This window comes from Giraffa tippelskirchi, chromosome 9, assembly GCF_054371585.1.
Source record: "Giraffa tippelskirchi isolate mGirTip1 chromosome 9, T2T-mGirTip1v1.2.pri, whole genome shotgun sequence".
Lineage (NCBI taxonomy): Eukaryota > Metazoa > Chordata > Mammalia > Artiodactyla > Giraffidae > Giraffa > Giraffa tippelskirchi.
The window spans coordinates 10254597-10275987 of record NC_137283.1 but is presented as its reverse complement, the minus strand read 5'-3'; the positions used below and the strand labels follow the sequence as shown (position 1 = coordinate 10275987).

The 21391-nt window shown below is 47.8% G+C and overlaps 1 protein-coding gene across 1 annotated transcript in view; it reads right to left on the bottom strand.

Moving 5' to 3' along the window:
* Positions 1–4938: 4938 nt before the first annotated feature.
* TRANK1 (tetratricopeptide repeat and ankyrin repeat containing 1) overlaps positions 4939–21391 on the bottom strand; it is a 95635-nt gene continuing 79182 nt past the window's right edge. Inside the window, exons 21-25 of the mRNA XM_081527234.1 lie at positions 21048–21180; positions 14638–14783; positions 8793–11842; positions 7444–7539; positions 4939–6402 (exon numbers count right to left, since the gene is read on the bottom strand). Of these exons, the coding sequence (XP_081383360.1) occupies positions 6302–6402; positions 7444–7539; positions 8793–11842; positions 14638–14783; positions 21048–21180 (3526 nt within the window). The 3' untranslated portion in view covers positions 4939–6301. The remainder of the gene's footprint in view (positions 6403–7443; positions 7540–8792; positions 11843–14637; positions 14784–21047; positions 21181–21391) is intronic.

The following is a 21391-nucleotide window of genomic DNA, read 5'->3' as shown; positions in this document are numbered from 1 at the left end:
GAAAAAATTGGCTTAAAGATCAATATTCAGAAAACTAAGATCATGGCATCCGGTCCCATCACTTCATGGCAAATAGTTGGGGAAACAGTGGAAACAGTGTCAGACTTTATTACTTTGGGCTCCAAAATCACTGCAGATGGTGACTGCAGCCATGATTACTCCTTGGAAGGAAAGTTATGACCAACCTAGACAGCATATTAAAAAGCAGAGACATTACTTTGCTAACAAAGGTCCGTCTAGTCAAGGCTATAGTTTCTCCAGTAGTCATTTATGGATGTGAGAGTTGGACTGTGAAGAAAGATGAGCACCGAAGAATTGATGCTTTTGAACTGTGGTGTTGGAGAAGACTCTTAAGAGTTCCTTGGACTGCAAGGAGATCCAACCAGCCCATCCTAAAGGAGATCAGTCCTGGGTGTTCATTGGAAGGACTGATGCTGAAGCTGAAACTCCAATACTTGGGCCACCTCATGCGAAGAGTTGACTCATTTGAAAAGACCCTGATGCTGGGAAGGATTTGGGGCAGGAAGAGAAGGGGACCACAGAGGATGAGATGGCTGGATGGCATCACCGACTCGATGGACATGAGTTTGGGTGAAGTCAGGGAGTTGGTGATGGACAGGGAGGCCTGGCGTGCTGCGATTCATGGGGTCACAAAGAGTCGGACATGACTGAGCGACTGAACTGAACTGAACTGAACTACCTGTGATCCCCACAGGCTAGTGCTGGAGAGATGAGTCCTGAGGGGCGGGGCTAGGTGGAGCTCTCGGAGCCTCAGGTCTCATCTGTATAATGGGTGTGATCCCAACACCTGCCTCATGGGGTCGCTGTGGGTTCTCCCTCACCTGTATGAGCCAGCAGGGAGGTCCTCACTGCACAACAGCTGTTATAGTGGTTGTTTGCATTGTGTCAAGCTCCACTGGGGCTTCCTTTGTGGCTCAGTTAGTAAAAAATCCACTGCAATGTGGGAGACCTGGGTTCGATCCCTCGGTTGGGAAGATCCCCTGGAGAAGGGAAAGGCTATCCACTCCAGCATTCCGGCCTGGAAAGTTCCACGAACTGTATAGTCCTTGGGGTCGCAAAGAGTCGGACGCGACTGAGAGACATTCACTTTCACTTTTCAAGCTTCATAGCTAGATGAGTGTGTCTTCGAAGCTCAGGAAAGAAGCCAGGGAAGGTAGCAGGAAGATGTCAAAGAGACTCAAGGGTAAGGATACTCTCGGGGAGTATACCCACACCAAGATTACTAAGAGGCCATAGCAGGGTCAGGTGATAAAGTCCAAGGTGTAACTGATGGATGACCTTAGAAGCTGAGGTGTCCTCTTATTACCGCTGGCTGTAGATGCACACCAGTTGGATTCGGGTCAGATGGATGAACAGCACAGGACAGAGCTAGACCTATGGGACCTCAAGGGGTGTCTCCAAGAGGATCCTTTCCTACTGGATTATAATAGCCCCCTTTTTAAAGATTTTTTGACATGAACCATTTTTTAAAAACCTTCATTGAATTTCTTATAATGTTGCTTCTGTTTTATGTTTTGGTTTTTCGGCCCCCAAGACATGTGGGATCTTAGCTCTTCCACCAGGGATGGAACCCACATCTCCTGCATGGGAAGGTGAAGTCTTAACCACTGGAACGCCAGGGATAGATCCCTATCATCACCTCTTAATATCACTTTGTAAGCACATGAGTGGACCGAGCTTGCTCCTCTCTGACCACCTCCTTGAGCAACAAATGTGTGCCCTCCTGTACCTCTGTTTTCATCTCCAAAAATATCTTTACTATTCTTTGTGTTCACACATAGACTCCAAACTATTTTTAAAATCCCAAGTCTTACAGAGTGCTCAAGATCACCACCAGCAGCAATTTGGAATTAAATTTTATTTTTGTTTGTTTTTACTAAAGTGGATTGAACCATAGAGCCTCCTCTTCAGCATGAGTTTTCAGGAAACAATTGATCTTCTCCCCATTTCCATGCCAGCGCATTTACATCTTTCTAAAACCTGACCCATATTCAAGGTATCCATCTGAAATTTGAGTTGTCTCCAACTGCACTTTCCTGGAGACTCTGGAAGTGGACATTTATTTGGGTACTTCTAGGAATGTTTCTCTAATGGAAAGCCCTAAAAGTAGAAATGCTAATAATATACGTACAATGAAATATTCTTCTGCCTTAAAAGGGTAGGAAGTTCTGCAGTATGCTACATGAGTGAAACTTGAGAACCTTATGCTCAGTGAAATAAGCCAGTCACAGAAGGAAAAAAGCTGCCTGAGTCCACTTAATCGAGGTCCCTAGAGTGGTCAAAATCATAGATGCAGAGTGGAATGGGGGTGCCAAGGGCTGGGTGGAGGGGAAATGGGGAGTTGTGCGATAGGTACAGTTTCAGTTTTGCAAGGTAAGAAAGTTCTGGAGATGGATGCTGATGGTTGCACAATAGTGTGAATGTGTTTAACACTGAAAAGTAATGAAGATGGTGAATTGCATGTTGTGTGTATTTTACAATTAAAAATGATAACAATTAAGAAACAAAAAGTAGAAATGCCGAGTCCAAAGGTGAGTCCTTTTTAAAATTTAATACTGTCAGCGTGCCCTCCAGGAAGGCTGTCCTGGTTTTGTTCCCGTCACTATGGGTAAGCCCACCTCCCACAGCCTCATTGGCAGGAGTGTCACCAACCTTTTCTCCATCGTGATTTGGTTGTGGCAAGCAGAATGGCAAAAAAAAAAAAAAAGAAAAGAAAATTGGAAGAGGACAAACACTCTCGACTTGAAGTGCAACAAGACTGTTCATCTGGGGACTTCAGTGATGGCCCAGTGGTTAGGGCTCCACACTTCCACTGCACAGGGCACAGGTTCCATCCCTGGTCCAGGAACTAAGATCTCCCACGCCAAGTGGCAAGGCCTCCCCTACCCCACAGAAAAGGATGTTTATCAGCTTGGTCCCTCCAGAAGCTTTGAGTAGCCACAAAGAAAATGCGGGCTGCAGCATTTGGCAGGGTAGGGGTAAATCTCCCAAAGATGCATCTAGAAACTCAGGAGTTATTCTCGTTGTCTTCCCCCATCCCACTCCCTAACCTTAAAATGATGACTCCAAATATCACAGAGTGTCCTACATACTTGCCTGAAACAGCTGTCCTGCAGAATCACAAAAACGTGGGCTAAAAATAGCCTCAGTCTCTAAAAAGCTTGGGCCCCAGGGAACAAAGCCCTCATAGAAATGTCTCCATCTCCATCCAGGCCACACAAAGCTGACCCAGCTCTGTCCCCATTGCTCGTCATCCTTCGTGACCACCTCTCCCTGCCCTGGAATTAGATGCCAGGCATCTTTTGCCTTCTTGGTCCCTTGAGGGAAGGGAGGTAGGGTAGGAGGGAAGATAATGCAGTTACACCCAAGCTCCAAGCTTGTGTCATTATTTCCATGTTATAAATGCCTGCACGGGCTCAGATTTTAAATAACATGTCTGAATGCCCACGGCCAGAATAAGTAGCCAAATTTCAAACTTAAGGCTCGCTTCCAAGATCTTGCGGTGACAGTTCTCCCTTCTGTGCAGCCCATCCCCCCAAAGGATTCTATCAGACACTCAGGTCACATCCTCACTGAGGAGGGTGAGATGCTGTGTCCTAAGGCTCTGAGTAGGGTAGGATTCCACAGAACTGGGAGGCAGGTTCCTCAACAACCCACCTAAAGAACGCCTGGTACCTTGCTGATGGCTTTCCCTCCTAGTAAGTGAGGAGACACATTTTTCTGGGTGGCAGGTGAGAGTGTGGCTCAGCTCTGTATTGTCATTGGCAGGCCTGCTGTCTCTGTCATTGTAAAGTATGTGGGTCTGTCAAGTTAAACTCTAAACCTCTATGCTGTTGTGGGGGCTGCTGGATGTGGGGAGGGCTCCTGGTGGCCCCCACCTGCCTTGCACTCTACAGGCACAATCCCTAAAGCAAGTTTAAAGGGACAGGATCGATCGGGTAAAGAAAGTCTCAGTGCCAAGGAAAGAGACTTAAGTAGCGAGGGAGAGTGGTTACCTGTCCTTTGAGTCAGGAACTTAAGGACCATCCAGGGGTGCAGATTTCTGATAATCACACGGTATCAATCTGGGAACGTGTTGAAGGCATCTCAGACTCTGAGTCAGCTGGAGATAGTCAGGGCGTGTGTATGTGTGTGGGGGGGAGAGAGAAGGAGGTTATGTATTGAGATGAAATTGGTGTCATGTCTGGAGAGCCCATGAATGCCAGATTCCTGTTCTGCAAAGACTCCAAAGGAGGCAGATGCATGACAAGAAATGACCAGTACACGTGGCACCAATGTAACATACATGTTCAGTCTTGTCTGACTCTGCAGCCCCCGGGACTGTAGCCCACCAGACTCCTCTGTCTATGGGATTTCCCAGGCAAGAATACTGGAATGGGTTGCCATTTCCTCCTCCAGGGGCTCTTCCCAACCCAGGGATTGAACTGCAGTGGCAGGTGGATTCTTTACCACCTGGGAAGCTCTTGACACAAGGTTATGTTGTTATTAAATACTGGGCCCAAAACCTGCCATACCAGATCCCTAGTCTCTAGGGGGTGGTGCTGCATTTCAGCCCTCAGGGCGTGCGTCTGACTAGTCCCAGACTAAATGGCTCCTTGGGACAGGACCAGGATTCAAGGCTAGCTCTCCTGTCTCCCAGGGTAATATTCTTGTTACCTGTTCAGAACCCTGCCTGTGTGGAAACACCCAAAGGGAAAGAGTTTACACAGGCAGGCCCTCAAGAGATGGTGCAACCAGCTGTGGGTCTTTGGGCCCCTGGATTTCTCAGTTTCAGAAAACACAGCAAGCTTCTGTCTGGATCAGTAGCCACCAGCTGACCCAGCCCCCCACCCCGCCCTAAGATTTACCAAGTTTTAAGATTTACCCCTTGAGTCTCTAAGTAAAGAGATGAGAAATAAAGAAGTGGACAGATGCATGTAAGAGAAATGATTTAACTTTATAAAAATGTGATCATACAGCAAGATTTTTTTTTTCTCCTTTTTCTTCTGGCAAACGAAGTTTATAAAAACACCTGGAATAAAAATTAGAACCATACCTAATAAAAATTAAAAACCTTACATTTCAAGGAAACAGAAAGACAGTTTTAGAAAGACAGTGAAGAGAAAGAGCAGCCAAAGCGGCAGCGGCCCAGGGAGAGGGGAGAAGGCAGGTTCCGTGGTGATAAGGAAACAGCGGCGGAGCAAGCCTGACCTTTGGCACCAGGATGGGCTCAGGAGTGGGAACAGGGAGGGCAGTGATCGTGAGAGAGGCAGGTGGGCTTCCAGAAAGGGACAGACCAATGGCTCAGTGGGCAGCAGTGGCCTCCTGCAAACAGGCCCACGGTCTCCTCCTCTTCCCGGACCTGCAAGCCACGGGGCAGTGATTCACAGCCAAATCCTTATGAATTTGCCCCGGTGGGGAGCTCAGTGCGGAGAAACTCATTGGAATGTCAAGGTCGGCTAGGGCGACTTGCCATAGAGACCCAGGGAAACTAGACAGAGAGGGGCACACACAAAACACTGTTTGGAATGTCTGCACCAGAGCCAAGAGAGGGTGGAGACAATCTTGGAGAGATAGGCTGGGAACCCACCACAGCAACATCCCCCAGCCTCTCCTTCTAGGGAGCTGGTCCTGAGGCCGGCTGCTCCCCAAGAAGATGGTGAATTCATGACTACATTCTGAGGTAGTCTGATCGCCACCTGCACAGGCGGCTGAGAATGAGCTCAACAGATGGGGGCAAGGCAGGCAGAAAGGTTTGCATGGAGAGAAAAGGCTAAAGTATATAACGGAAGCAACTGTGTCACAGGTGGGCTCGGAGAGGACCCGAGTGCAGCCTGGGGTCGGGGGTGGCTGGCAGTGTGAATGGAGATAAGGGGGTCTGGGGAGGGCGTGGTTCTCAAGCCAGGGCAGCGGTAACACTGAGGTGAGGAGCGTACCTGCAATTAACTGGGGTTATGGTGATGATGAGCCAGAGAACCCGGGGGCCCCGGGGGGCGGGGGGAGAGGTCCCAAGGTTTCCTGGAGCTATGACTCTGGTCATTGGAGCTTGTTTAGGGAGAACCAGTCCTGCTGGACATTTGAACTTGGAGAAGCACTTAAGAGGCCCCTTCTCTGAGGAAGCAGTGGACCCTAAGCCACCACACAGAGAGAAATAATAAGGGTGAAAAGCAAAGGTGATGTTAGACCCCTCATCCCACTTTCGATGCTAATGTATATTCTTTTCCTCTTCTGCCCCAGCACTTGGGATTCTAAGTCAGGATGGAACGTTCTGAAGGTTTAAGAAGCAGCAGCCGTGTGGATGTTAGGGCTTCCTCTGCTTTGCACCTTTCCGAGGACGCCTTCTGGGACGAAGCTCACCAAAGTCTTCCACTTCATTTTCGTAAACATCTTCCTGAACAACACCTGTTTAAAAAGCAAAAAAAAAAAAAAACAAAACAAAAAACCAGAATGGTGATTTTTTTCATTCTACTGCAATATATAACATCCTAGTAACACCTAATGTTGAAAAAAAAGAAAAAAAAAAATCCAGAGCTAGAGTAAACATCCTTTTCCAGAAGGTTCTTTTACAGGCTAGCTCCTCTGCCCTTCTTTTAGAGGCCCTTTAAATGAAAAATAAGTCCAACAAAAACTAACTTCAACCACTCCTTGAGGTGGTATCCCAGTTATGTTCTTCTCTTTGAAGCAATCACAAAAAATCACAGTGTCATCCGGAGACTAAAATCTAAAGATTACTGGCAGAGAGATTTGTGTTAAGTCCTTTCCAGTTTTCCTCAGCTCCAGGGTTTGGATTTTCCAGTAGCATCTGGGTCACGAGGACTCACAGAAGGGCAATCTGGGACAAGTGAAATACTAGGAGGAAGAAGAAGAAAGATACTACCAAGAGGGGGAGGTTTTCCAGATCATATAGAATTCAGCAAGAAGATTCTGTCAGGAAGGAAAACCCGCTCACTCTATACCAGCTTTAAATTCTCTGAAGGAAGACATATGCAAGTTCCCCCAAAGATTCTGTTTGTTTAGTTCACAAAGTTGTTTTATATTCCCAAGCCCAGAACAGTGCTAATACATTCCAGACACTCAATATATAAACACACTCATGGAATTACATGAAGGGCTTGCACAGGCAAACATTTATCAAGGTATATACTCGGCCCGTCCTGGGAGCCACTGTATGGAGTACGAGTAGTAGCAGAGGATCACTGGTAACAGCTCATGAGTGGCAACGATTTTTGGTAAAGCAACAAGCTGAGCAACAGCCCTCACAGTCAGATGGGGGAGCCCAGTCACTCTGTTGCTACTGATCAGAGTCGCGGAGGGGCGGTGTTCCTAGACAGTGAGAGACCACTGCTCACAACACAGGCGGCTCCACTGCAGACTGACCTGGGAGTCAGCAGAACCAAGGGCTACGAGACCCAGAGCATCACTCTGGGATGAAGCACTCCTCACCTTCCTCCTGGTGCAGCTCTGTCTTCCTCAGCCACTCCCGCGCATCCCTGACGGACAGGATCAGGATCCTGACCAGCCGAGCCATGACCTCCTCCGCTAAAGAACCAAAGAACCAGGGCTTTGAGTGAAGGGGCGGCTGTAGGGATCAGGTCGCTCAGTACTAGAGTCAAAGCCCCCACCTCCCAGGACCTTGTCTCCGCTTCTTCTAAGAAGGGCAGTGAAAGGCCGCTGTCTGCCACCAGGAGCAGAAACTACATCTCCCTGTCTGGAGGGACTGCCAATAGCAAGCCTTTTGAGGAAGCTTTTCAAACTGTTCTTACCTTCAACTAGACTGTCTGAATTCTAGAATGATTTAAAAACGTACAATTTCACTAATTTTATACATAACTTCCCTCTTCCCTCGTGGCTCAGTGGTAAAGAATCCATCTTCCAATGCAGGAGATGCAGTTTGATCCCTGGGTCAGGAAGATTCCCTGGAGAAGGAAATGATGACCCACTCCAGTATCCTTGCCTGGGAAACACCATGGACAGAGGAGCCTGGCAGGCTACAGTCCATGGAGTTGTAAGAGTCAGATATGACTTAGCAGCTGAACAACAACATACATAACTTCTACTCAGTGTTGCTAAGCTGTAGCTAATAAGGATGTCAGAGGAAATCTGATTCACAGATCACATAAGAATTCTTTTTAGAGGCTCACACTGGGTATGGTGTGAGGACCCTCCTAAAAGGGAAGGAGCAGGTATGCAGGCTAGATCTTAGTCAAGTGAATGTATTAGTTGCTCAGTCGTTTCCGACTCTTTGCGATACTGTGGACTGCAGCCCACCACACTCCTCTGTCCATGGAACCCTCCAGGCAAGAATACTGGAGTGGGTAGCTATTCCCTTCTCTAGGGTATCTTCCCCACCCAGGGATCAAACCCAGGTCTCCTGCATTACAGGCAGATTCTTTACCATCTGAGCCACTCGATCGGGCTCAGCCCATAGCAGGTGCTCAAGAAATCACTGAATGAATGAATCAAGGAAGGTTTAAAGAATTTTCTCAAGACTGGAAGCATTCTCCTTCTATCTTCTCCATAGATTTGGTTAGCAAACCCTTTTCTTATCTGTCATGCCAGGGAAAACCATCCTGCCCTAAGATTATGACACATTGTTTAACTGGGGGAGGGGGAATCCAAAGAATGGGGCTTTGCTGGGACTGGAGAACACGTGGTCCTCACTTGCGTTTCTGCTACTGCCAAGATTCCAGCATCCCCAGGTCAGACCTCACTACAAAGGGGCACGACTTGGACACAAATCCTCAAAGCCCGGGTTCTGCCACCATCTGGCCCCGCCTTTCGAGGACCCTTACCATCAGCCCAGGCCTTCCGCCTGTAGAGGTCCTCCACCGAGTCAGAGACCTTCTTGATGTTCTCCTGGACCTTCCTCTGTAGTACGTGGCTGTGCTCTTTGGAGCCCAGGTGTCTACGGCCCCAAGCGCTCTGCTCCATGTCCTGCACCACCAGCTTGCCCTCCTCCATAGCCGGGTCCACCTTCTCGTGAAAAAACTCCAAGTACCTCTGGTAAGCCACTTGCTGCCTCTGGTGGCCTTCAAGGCGGATGTGCTGCTCGTAGGACTCACTGCTCCTCTCCCAAGCTTGCTCATCTTCCAGCTCTGCCCCAGAAAGGGCTACAGCCTCGGGAGCCGCACCCTCAAATGCCTGATCTGGGGCGAAATAGTTCTCGGGCCCGCGGGTGAACTTGACCCCGCACAGGTCACACTGGGTCCGGTCTACGTCAGCCTTTTTGAAGTTCCCAGCTGCGGGCTCCCTGGCCTCCTCCCTGAAGTGCTCGGCCTGGCCTCCTGCCCTTCCTCTCTTCCATCTGATGCACAGAGACACCACCAGACACGCCCTCCGCATCTTCCGGAGGATGGAAGCCCTCCGCTGCTTCTGCGAGAGGATGGCGGCTAGGAGGTGGTCCCCCTCCAAGGCCAGCTCCTCCGGCTCGTCCTGGCTCACCTCATATTCGGGTTCGGCCAAGTAGCCCACGGGATCCATGGAGAACAGGCGGTTCAGCCTGATCTCCTCGTGGTAGAGGCCCCGGATGGTGGTCCCTTTGGCATGCCCGCTGTCCCACTGCCAATGGCAGTCCATCAGGAACTCTTCATCCCGCTCAAAGAGCAGGTCCTGCAGCGCCTCCGCCACGGACTTCACGTTGACCGCCAGCCGCACTCGCTTCACCACTCTGAGCAGGCGCTCGGGGACCTGGGCCGGGCACTCCTCGCTCAGCAGCTGCAGCCTGGCTTCAAGCTCCTGGAACTGGCTGGACAGGAGAGGCTTGCAGGATGGCTGCAGCACGCCCTCGGTGTTCACCAGCATCACCAGGCACAGTACCAGGGTCCGCTCGGCCTCCCCGGAAACCACGTAGTTGATATCGCTAAAGGCGTCCAGCAGGACATTGAAGTTGGCATTCTCGCAGCCGCAGAGCACCTTGACGAGGTAGGACAGGTGGAACCGGAACTCCTGAATGGCCCTGGTCAGGTCCTTGGGTCTGTACTCCTGAATGATGGCGAACACGTCCCCGGGCTCCCGGTCCTTCTTGCTGAACAGGAACTCCCAGTAATGGAAGAGCGCGATGTAGCTCTTCGGGAGGAACAAGACGGCATTCTTCCAGAGGCGGGCCAGGACCGCCCCACAGTGGACGAACTGGAACTCCAGCAGGGCCACCGTGTTCCCGATGCTGGGGATCAGCGGCTCTTTGCACCTCTTGACCAGGACATTCATGAACCGGAAAAAGCGCCTCTTGTAGTCTTCTGGGTTCCTGCACACGTAGAACTGGTGGATGGAGTCCTGCAGCAGTCGGATGAAGCACAGGTGGGGCTTCTCCGCACTCTCGTCATCCTTATTGGGCGCCAGCATGCCGAATTTCCCTTCTATTCCTTTCATCCTGCTGCCTCTGTCCCTGCCCCTTCTCTCTTGTTCAGACTGGAGGGCTTTGAGTTCTCGGTTGTACTGGTCCTCCTCCTGGTGGAGCAGCTTGTCGAGCTCATCGGGGTAGCTGGAAGAGAGCAGAAAAGCCTGCATGGCGCTCAGCCACAGGTCCGTGGACTCCCGGCGGCTTCGGGCCCTTTCGTTTTGAAACAGGGCGTGGATGTATTCTTTCAGGGCAGACCTGTAGGATCGGAAGGACTTGTAATGTGGCTTGAGGACTTCTTTGCACGCCATGGGGTTTTCTGACAACACTCGCTGGTGGAAATGCTTAGGGAAGACGACATTCAGCAAAGATTTGCAAAGGCCATGCTTGTCCAGAGACAAAATGTAATCGATCTCTTCAGGTTCTTCAGCTAAGACTTTAGAGAATACTCTTTTGGCTTCCAACAGTAACCCCTTGATGGCCACCAGGTGTATTTTTGACTGGACCAAACACTTGGCCTCGTGACGCCGCAAAGGCCTGTGGAAGTCTTCACAGCATCCATCCTCGCATTTTAAGCCCACGAGAAACCTCATGCAGACACCAGGGTAGGTCTTCGCAAGCAAGCTCCCTGTGATCTGACATAGCCTGCTCAGAAGGTGTTTGTTTAGGGCTAATTTCACCTGGTCCGTCATTACCAAGAAATGGTCTTTTGTTTTCTTCTCTTTCAAGTTCAAATCCAGGTCAGAAATGATGCGTAATATGGGTCCAGGGTCGTTCTGAGCTATCTGACAGTACTTGGCATCCACCTGTGAGATCCCAAAAAACTCAAAGCAAGACTTGACCATCTCCTTCTCAGCATTGGTGGTCACCCTTCTGAGGGCCCTGACCAGATCGAGGAGGACCCCGAGGCCCCCTGGAGCCAGAGCCAGGACTTCCTCGGGCTGGACCTCGCAGCGGCTGGTGGCTTCGTAGAGTGCCTCCACCGCCCCCGCTGAGTGGTTGAGGGTGTCAAACCTCAGGAAAGCATCCTTGAGCTTCAGGAAATCTCTCATGATCACCCCCTGCAGGAAGTGGGCCTCGGCGATGCCAGACACCTGGTTGGTCTGATGGCAGAGGTCCAGGGCTTCTCTGAGGATGGCCTTGGTAAGGTCGACGTCGGAATCCCTGGCCACGTTGAGACGGGCGGCCGCTAGCAGACACGAGGCCTGGAAGTCCTTGTCGGCGGTGAGCTTGGCAGCCTCTAAGAGGCAGCCGTGCTGCTTCATCAGCAGGGCAGCCTCTTCCCTCCGACCTTCCCTGTTGAGCAGGTCGGCGGCCTCTGCCAGCCGCTTCCGAGACTTCAGGAACACCAGCTGGTCTTCAGTGTCAAGCTTCGAGAGCACAGCCATCATCTCCTTCGTTTTATTCATGCTCAGGTACTTGGCTGCAGCTTCCAAATAAAACTGGCTGGCAGAATAGGAGAGCTTCGAGACAGGAAGGGCCTTGGCCCTTAGCATTTCTTCATACCTGCAAAGACAGACAATACCGATGTCAACTCAGTATTACCCCAAATAAAATTTATAAAGTGCAGAACAGAGCAACTTATATAAAATGCCCACTTGTAGATAGGACCTGCCAAACTGGACCTAAAGTTAGCCAGCATCTTTTATACTATAAAAGTAATTCTTTATTTCCCAAAGGAACTCAGCACTAGTATATTCAATTAATGAAATATAGTGGAGTTGCACCAAAAGAAAAAAAATATTTAAAAAAGAAAAAAGAAACAAACCCAAACAAAACTGAAAAAGAATAAATATTATTAAAAGTTTTTTGGAAAAAAGAATATAATGGAGTTGCATCCTAGGCAAGTGACAGTTACATTAGAAGTCAACCTGTAGGGAATAAAGTATGCATAGTCAAAATTATTCTTGGGGGAAAAAATCCCTTAAATTTGCATAAGAGCTTGCTAATCATTTGGGGTATACAGCCTATGGAGGCTGATACCTGATAAAGGAGAAAGTGTGGAAAAGGGGGCTGCAGACACACCAGCCATTACATCAGTCTTCCTCTTGTTATCCAACTTGTGACTTTTCTCTTTTTACCAAGAATGCATGTGATTGATTTAGTGTGAGATGAAATGAAGCCTTGAAATCAAGCTCCCTTTGACACTGTTGATCCAAGTCAGTATACCCCACATACCAATTTTCAAGGCACCGGGCCAATCCAGTGAAACATGCCTACTTTTGAACTCTTGCAGGGGACAAAACATCTCCTCACAACCAGAGGTACCCAGGAACCTCCTGCTGCCCTGGGGTCATCTTACAAACATCAGATCCCCTCTTATAACAGGACCTCTCTGAATGTTGTGACTGAGGATGAGCCCCTCTCATAAGCTTTGGCTGACAGAATAGAGGGTATTTACAGCACGTTTAAGGAACTAGCCAGGTATGTGGTTTTCAAATCTAAAATGTTCTCATTACATGTTAAGTCAGGCCTGCTAGCAATTGAATTCTACATCCAGTATGTAGAGCATTCAAAGACTCTCAGATAAATCAAGTGCTAGGCTCCAATTAGTACTGATGACACTTAGATCTCAACTCAACATGTCATTAAAGAGCTCGTTGAATATCTCAGGAAAGCTGATAAAAATAAAATAATGAGAGACCCCAAAAAATGTTTCTGGGAAAAAAGCAATGATTAGTCAATGCTATCCTGGCAAAGTGAGGACAGAAGATTAAAATAATTGAAAGTACAACCCCCCCCCCCCAAACCCTCTCAATTGCTTTCATCATATGGCCTCACAAGGGAACTGGCCTGGTCAGTTACTCAGAGTACATAGCACTCTGACAGCCGGGTACACAATCAATGCCACAGTTGGCATCCTGTTATGGACTGATGGTTTGTGACCCCTACAATTCATGTGTTGAAATCCTAACCCCTAGTGTGACTGTATTTGGAGATGAGGCTTCTAAGGGAGTAATTAGGGTTAAATGAGGTTATAAGAGTGGAGCCCTGATCCAACAGGATTAGTGTCTTTATAAGAACTGATACCAGATAGGGAAGGAAGAGAGCTCCACCAGTAGTCCAATTGACTGGAGCCTTGATCGTGAACTTCTAGCCTCCAAAACTATGAGAAAATAAATTTCTGTTCTTTAAGCCACCCAATCCATGGCATTTCATTATGGCAGCCTGAGCTGACTAATACATACATGCTGTGTGTATCTTACGCATAATAGCACCAAAGACCTGGATAAAGAAATATGCTTGTTTACCAACCGTGACACTAGACACTTACTCTTCCATTTCTAAATATAAAACTCAATTTCTTTATCTAGATGCTGGTTATACAAGTGTATTTACCTTGTGAAAATTATGCGCTTTTTAAAAATATATTATACACTTTTTAAAAAATATATTATATACTTTAATAAATGCTAACTTAAAAATATAAAGCTTGAATACCTAGTCAATCTCGTTCATTTTGTCACATGTATAATTTGATAGAAAGCAAAGAAAATACAGAACCAAGCCACAGCTTACTTTTCCAGGGGCTGTTGAGCAGAAATGCAGAACAGCAGCCTCTGCAATTCTAGCTGTCTCCTTCCACCTGGAAGACCTCCGGCCAGGAGGCATCAGGAGGTCTGATGTTTCTAGAATCCTTATCAGCTGTTAACCCCATCTGTCTCCACTTCATCTTTGGAACATCAGTTAGGCTGAAGGCTCAAGGAGGCTTCTCTAGGTCATGTATGAAACTTGTGTGTCCTACAACTACGGGCATGTGGACATACATATCATATACACATGTATCAGTGCCTGGCTGGGTGTCTGCCAGCAGATCATGATGAAGCACAACCCTGACTGCCCACTAGTGCTCAGACCTCTATCCATCCACGTCAGTGAAACTGTCAACTCAGCTGGTAAAGGTGGAGAGGTCAGAACCGTCAACCATGAAATGGCTGGGCATGTGATATACACACTTGTAATACATCCTTCATCTTCTTCTGCCCCTTCTCCTCACGACACTGTGTTCGAGGAACTCTTGATTCAGCACCAAGGTCACCAATCAAGTGTAAGGAGGGTGACCTGGCAAAGCCACTTCAGAAGAGCAAGATAGGGACATCCCTGGTGGACCAGTGGTTATAACTTGGTGCTTCCACTACAGGGGGCACGGGTTTGATCCCTGGTTGGGGAAGTAAGATCCCACAAGCCTCATGGCCAGGGATAAAAACAAAAGGAAGAGCAAGATAACACCTCCCCAAGAAGCAGTGGAAAGGTAGGGCTTGGGGATGGGGAAAAGGAAGGAAGAGAATAAAACCACCTACTTCTCCACTGCCATAGCAGCTTCTTCAAACAGCTCCTCTTGGCAGTACATTTTGAGAGCTAGATCAAATTCCTGAATCTGCTCAAAGCATCGGGAAGCATCTTTGTAACACTGACTTCGCTTATAGAAATAGGCAGCATCTCTTACCTAGGACAGAGTAAAATTTTATTGAGAATATTTGTAACAATTTTTCATCTTAAAAGTAAACCAAAACCATGAATAATAAAGAGGATGTTTGTATGTCTGGAATCTGTTAGAATCTGGTGAAAAACACTAAAACCTAGGTAATTTAGGAAAACTAATTCTTTTCATGAAGAAAAATAAAGTGAAATTCCAACCTCATACCATACACAAATAGAATCTCCAAGTGGTTAAAGGTCTAAGTGAGAAAGCTATTGGAGGAGTGTGTGTGTGTGTGTGTGTGTGTGTTAGTCGCTAAGTCCTATCACACTTTATTATCCCATGTTCTGTAGCCCTCCAGGCTCTCTGTCCATGGAATTCTCTAGGCAAGAATACTGGAGTGGGTTGCTGTTTCCTCCTCCAGGGGATTTCCTGACCCAGGGATCGAACGCAAGTCTCCTGCATTGCAGTCAGATTTGTAACTGTCTCAGCCACCAGGAAAGCTCCATTGGAGGAGAATGTATGAGAATATTGCTGTGACTCTGAAGTCAAGAAAGTCTTCAACAAAACTCAAAACACACAAACTTCAGGGGAGATATTGATGGATTTGATTACAGTTGACAACACAGATTTGACCTACATGGGTCCACTTATACACAGATTCTTTTTTTCAGTAATAAATACTACAGTGCTACATGGTCTGCAGTTGGTTGAACTCCTGCTGTGGAACTGAGGACACAGAGGAACCTCAGATATGGAGGGACGAGTATAAATTATACCTGGATTTTCAGCTGTGTGGAGGGTCAGAGCAACACCGACACTGTTCAAGGGTCAACTGTTCATCTAAACTGTTCAACTAAGGGCGTGTGAAACAAGTTAACAGAGAGAATGGAAACATTATATCTAGACCAGAGAGAATAGAAACATTATATCTAGACCATAGAGAATGGAAACATTATATCTAGACCAGAGAGAATGGAAACATTATATCTAGAACAGAGAGAATGGAAACATTTTATCTAGACCAGCAAGGTCAGAGGGCATCGTTTGTGAAGATGGAAAAGTTCTACATCTGTTTATCCATCTATTTGTCCAATTCTGTATCCACTAGACACATGTGGAGGCTTCCCTGGTGACTCAGACGGTAAAGAATCCGCCTGCAATGGGGGAGACCTGGATTCGATTCCTGGGTTGGGAAGATCCCCTGGAGAAGGGAATGGCTACTCACGCCAGTATTCTTGCCTGGAGAATTCCACGGACAGAGGAGGCTACAGCCCATGGGGTTGCAAAGAGTCAGACATGACTGAGCGACTAAGCACACAGACACGTATGAACAGTGGGCACAGGGAATGTGTGGACAGTAAAAACAAGGGACTGAATTTTTAAGTTTCATTTAGTTAATTTTAATATAAATTACCACATGTGGCCGCTGGCTACTATACTAGAGAAGGCAGGTCTAGAACATAAGATGGATTCCTGCAAACATAAGAAAAAGACGTTTGAGAAAACTAGACAAAGGGCATGAACTGGCAATTTGCAGTGGGGGAAACTTGAATCCCATTGACTTGGCTCTCCCAACACTTCTTGGACTGATCAGGACTTCTCAGCACCTGCAACAACGGGGAGGCAATCCACGCTGCAACTTCGGAACCTAAGCCACTACTCAACCCTCCTAACTGGTCTTTCTGCTTCTACTATCACTGCCTACCGAGCTCTCCATGGAGTATTCCAATAAGTTGTTTCACATTATTCCTCCAATCAGGACTTTCACTGGCTCCCCCTCATGCCCAAACAAATCCAGTCTCTACCATGGACCAGCAATCTACTCCAGTATGCTTGCCTGGAGGATCCCATGGACAGAGGAGCCTGGTGGGCTACAGTCCATAAGGTTGCATGGAGTCAGACACGACTGAAGTGACTTAGCAAGTATTCATACCATGGACTGGGGATTCCCACATGGTGCCAATGCAGGACACAAAAGAGACGCAGCTTGATCCCTGGGTTGGAAAGGTCCCCCTAGTGTAGGAAATAGCAACCCACTCCGGTATCCTTGCCTGGGAAATTCCATGCACAGAGAAGCCTTCAAGGGCCACAGTCCCTGGACGCGACTGAGCACACCGTGTACCACGAGATCCTACCTGATTCGTTCTAGCCATCCTCTCTGGCTCATTTTACCATTTTGACCCCAGTCCCTCTGCTCTGGTCAAACTGGCTTCCTTGCTGTTTTTCAGACTCGACCACACTCTCCCACCTTGGGGGCTTTTGTCTGTGATGCCCTCCAGCTATGCTGATCTCTGTGCAGAAGTCAGCTCCCTGACCCTGCCTCCATCTCAAACAGCAACACCATGAGACTTCTCTGGGGGTCCAATGGTTAAGACTTCGCCTTCCAATGCAAGCGGCGGGGTGGGTTCTATCCCTGGTTGGGGAGCTAAGACCCCACATGCCTCGAAGCCAAAAAACCCAAACTAAAACAGAAGCGATGTTGTAACAAATTCAATAAAGATTTTAAAAGCGGTCCACATTTAAAAAAAAATTCCTAAAACCAACCAACACTTGACATCCTCTGTCCCCTCTGCGAGCCCTCATTCCTGCAGACATCTTCTGTACTACTGGCTCTATCATCTCCCTCCCACGCTAGAAAGGGAAACTACAAAGGCAGAAGCCCTGCTCTGCGGCCTGCTGGTCGCCAAGCACCCACAGTACCGGGCACACCCCCAGGAGGGAGCAGGGGGTCTACCTATTTGTTGAATATCTCATTTCCTAACTCGACTGGCTGCATCTGAGTCCCAAAGAGAAAACAGAATCAAAATGGGACAAAAAAAAAAAGCAATATGCCAGACCCTCTAATAAACCTCAGCTGGGTTTTATTTAACAAGAGAAGTGACACAAAATGCCAAAATATGAACAAGATTCAGGTGTGCATTTTTGCTACATCCAGAGACCTGACAGACCAGGGAACTCCCAGACCCATCTTCATAATCTCCATAACCATAACCTCTAGCCACCTTTTCCTCTCCTCAACAAGGCTGACTACTCAGAAGGAAACCCCTGGGGTGAACACAGGCCCCCTTAGGTGCAAGCGTGCACCCAACTGGATCGAGTGAGAGGAGGGCTGACTGTTTTAAGCAGGCCCCCAAGTGGGTCTCTGGGCTCCTGCCACCCAGAGCAAGGGCCCTGAGCAGTTTCCAGGGAAACCGTGTTGCTCTTTAGAGATGCAGCAAGCAGGCAAAGCAGAGGAATCCCTAAAAGGAAACCTCCTGCTCCCGTGGCCCTCCTCACACACCCTCTCCCCAGGATAAGCACACACGTTTGGGGGCAGGGAACAGACAGGCCATTTGGCCTAGGGATTTTACAAAAGATGGTCAATTTGTATCATGCTGGCTAGTTCGCTGGATGACCACAAGAGGTCTGATGCTGGCTGAGGGTTGAACATCCTTCTAGGGAGGGGCTTGAGCAAAGAAAGGGACCAGACCCTTCCCCGGATGGGGCTCAGAAGGCGGAAGGAGGTGGCCCCAGTGGTCAACCCTGGGGACGTGAGGAAGGCTGGCAGGCGTGTCTCCAGGAACAGGGAAGCCTCCACATCCTGAAGGGACTGGGGTCGTAGAAGGGGACACGGGGTGGACATCTGCCCTCCTGGACCCCATCTCGTTTTCAGAGGCGGAGCTCAGAAGCCTCGGGGAGGCAAGATAAGCAGACAAAAACGGGGTCTCTGGCTCAGCCAGCACGGGCGCTGCCAGGCAAACAGGGAAAAGTGACAGGTTCAGGTCTGTCCCTTGCAGCTGTCACCGCTTAGGGCCCAAGGGGGTGCCTTGGAGATTGGAGGCTGGGAGACAAGGAAGATGGAGAGTTTGGAAACCATCTAGTTCCTGGAATCTTACTATCCAAACTTCCGACCCACATTGAAATCCCCATTCCACCCTGCTTCTCCCGCATCCTAACGAGTCACATCCCATAGTAAACATGGGGTGAGGCGGGCAGCCTTGGCAGGGGAGGGCCTTATCATCTCTGACACTGACTGGGGGCCACACTTCAAACTTCCCAGCAGGTACCATCCCCACCCTGCCCAAAGCCTTGGCTCAGGAGTTCCTCCAGTTCACATGCAGACCTGGATACTCTGCTCCCTACTGGAGGGTCATAATGTTCAACGCAGGCAGAGATCCAGCACCCGCGGTAAGGATCAGATGGCTTCATAACCAACCCACCCCAACAAGTACAGTGAAATGAACTGCTTCGTATTTAGAGTAGCCAAGACATGGAAGCGACCTAAGTGTCCACCCACAGGTGACTGAATAAAGATGTGCATATGCACAACGAAACACTGCTGCTGCTGCTAAGTCGCTTCAGTCATGTCCGACTCTGTGCGACCCCATAGACAGCAGCCCACCAGGCTCCACCGTCCGTGAGATTCTCCAGGCAAGAACACTGGAGTGCGTTGCCGTTTCCTTCTCCAATGCGTGAAAGTGAAGTCGCTCAGTCGTGTCTGACTCTTCGCGACGCCTTGGACTGCAGCCTACCAGGCTCCTCCGTCCATGGGATTTTCCAGGCAAGAGTACTGGAGTGGGTTACTCAACCATAAAAGAGAGAGAAATGTTGCCACTGGCAGAGACATGGATGGACTTGGGAACATTATGCTAAGTGAAAAAAAGTCAGAAAAACACTGTACAATATCACTTACATGTGGAATCTAAAAAATACAACAAACCAGTGAATAAAACATAAAAGGAGATTTACAGATATGGTGAACAAAAGAGTGGTTACCAGTTTGGGGGGAGGGTCAAGAGAGAAGTAGAGTATTAAGAGGTATAAAGTATTAGGTATAAAATAGGCCACAAGGTATTTTGTACAATACAGGGAATATAGCTAGTACTTTATAATGACTATAAATAGAGTATAACCTTTAAAAATTGTGAATCACTACACTGTGCACTGTAACATAATATTACTGTACTTCAGCTATACTTCAATAAAAACATTTTTTAATTAAAAAATTTTAAATGAACTGCTTCATGTACAGGATTTGACTAGTTAACAATATTGCATTGTATATTTGAAAGCTGATGACAGAGTAGATCTCTTTAAAATTTTATTTTTTTATTGTAATATAGTTTATTTATAATATTATATTAGTTTCAGGTGTAAACACCTGAATTTGATATTTTTACAGATTACACACATACAAAGCTGTTATTAAATATTGGCTATATTCCCTGTGCTGTACATTATATCCTGTAACTTACTTATTTTATACCTGGTAGTTTGTACCTCTTAATCCTCTTTACTTATTTTGCCACTCCTCTCTGGTAACCACTGGTTTATTCTCTATATCTGCGATTCTGTTCCTGTTTTATTTGTTCATTTATTTTTCAGATCCCACATACAAATGCAGGTGATCTTAGATTTTCTCATTGCAAGAAAAAAGTCTGTCAGTAGGTGTGGTGACAGACATTAACTAAACTTACTGCCATGATCATTGTGTAATATATCTTTGTGTTGAATCATTACTGTCGTAGAATTAAAACCAATATAATGATATACATCAATTAAATCTCAGTAAAAAGGAAGACAGATGAATCACTAAGAAAATCATCACCACTTGGATGTCAGAGCAATGCCAAATGGCTGTAAAAATCTCTAAGTGCCTACCCTCCCCCTGGGAGTTCATCTCATTACAGACAACAGCAGTCTGCGCTGTGCAGCCCACTGACCATGCTGACAGTTCTGTGCCCTGGACCACCAGGCCTCTCCACTGCCGCTTCTAGAATGACGGACATCTTCTATCTCAGCATGCAATTGAAATGTGGCTTGTGAGACTTCTGAACTGAATTTTTGACTTTATTACACTTTAATTAACTTCAATGTTTCATTAAGTAGCCACTTGTGGCTAGCGGCTGCCAGACTGGTAAGTGCTGGGACATAGAGAAAGCACCACGTATGACCCAGACCGTCCACCCAGGCTGACTCCAGACTGAACACACAGAAAGAGAAGGCAGGACTATTTGAAAACCCGTTTTCTCTTATGTGTACATTTGGCCTCCCTGTGGTTAATAACGGGTCACAAATGTTCGTAGAGACATGGACACACACACACCCCACACGCACACAGTCCTTGGAACCATCTAAATCTTTGAGCAAATGGAGAAAGAAGGGCCACCCCCAGAGTCAACACTGCCAACCTCTCCCTCTTGGGAGGACAGGAGCCTTCCCTGATACAGGAGGAGGGAGGCTGGGGCCCCCCCTCCACTTGCCCAGTGGAGCCCAGTTCTCCCAGGATCAGCTGTGGGCCGGGCATACCTTTCCCAGCCGCTCGTACAGCTGGGCACACAGCTGGAACTCCTTGGCGTAGCTCAGACACTTAAGGGACAGCTTTGGCTCCTTGCACTCCAAATAGGTCTTAGCCAGCTCCAAATACTCCACCTGCTTTTCCCTGGGAGGGGGAATCAGAACAGAGTTTCATGGGCTATGACACCAATAGACTGAACTGGCGGTTCCCATCAGAGCAAACCTGAAATGACCCGAGACTCTTTGTTTTAAAATTGTATTTATTTTTAATCGAAGGATAATTGCTTTACAATATTGGTTTGATTTCTGCCACACATCACCATGAATTAGCCATAGGTGAGCATAAGTCTCCTCCC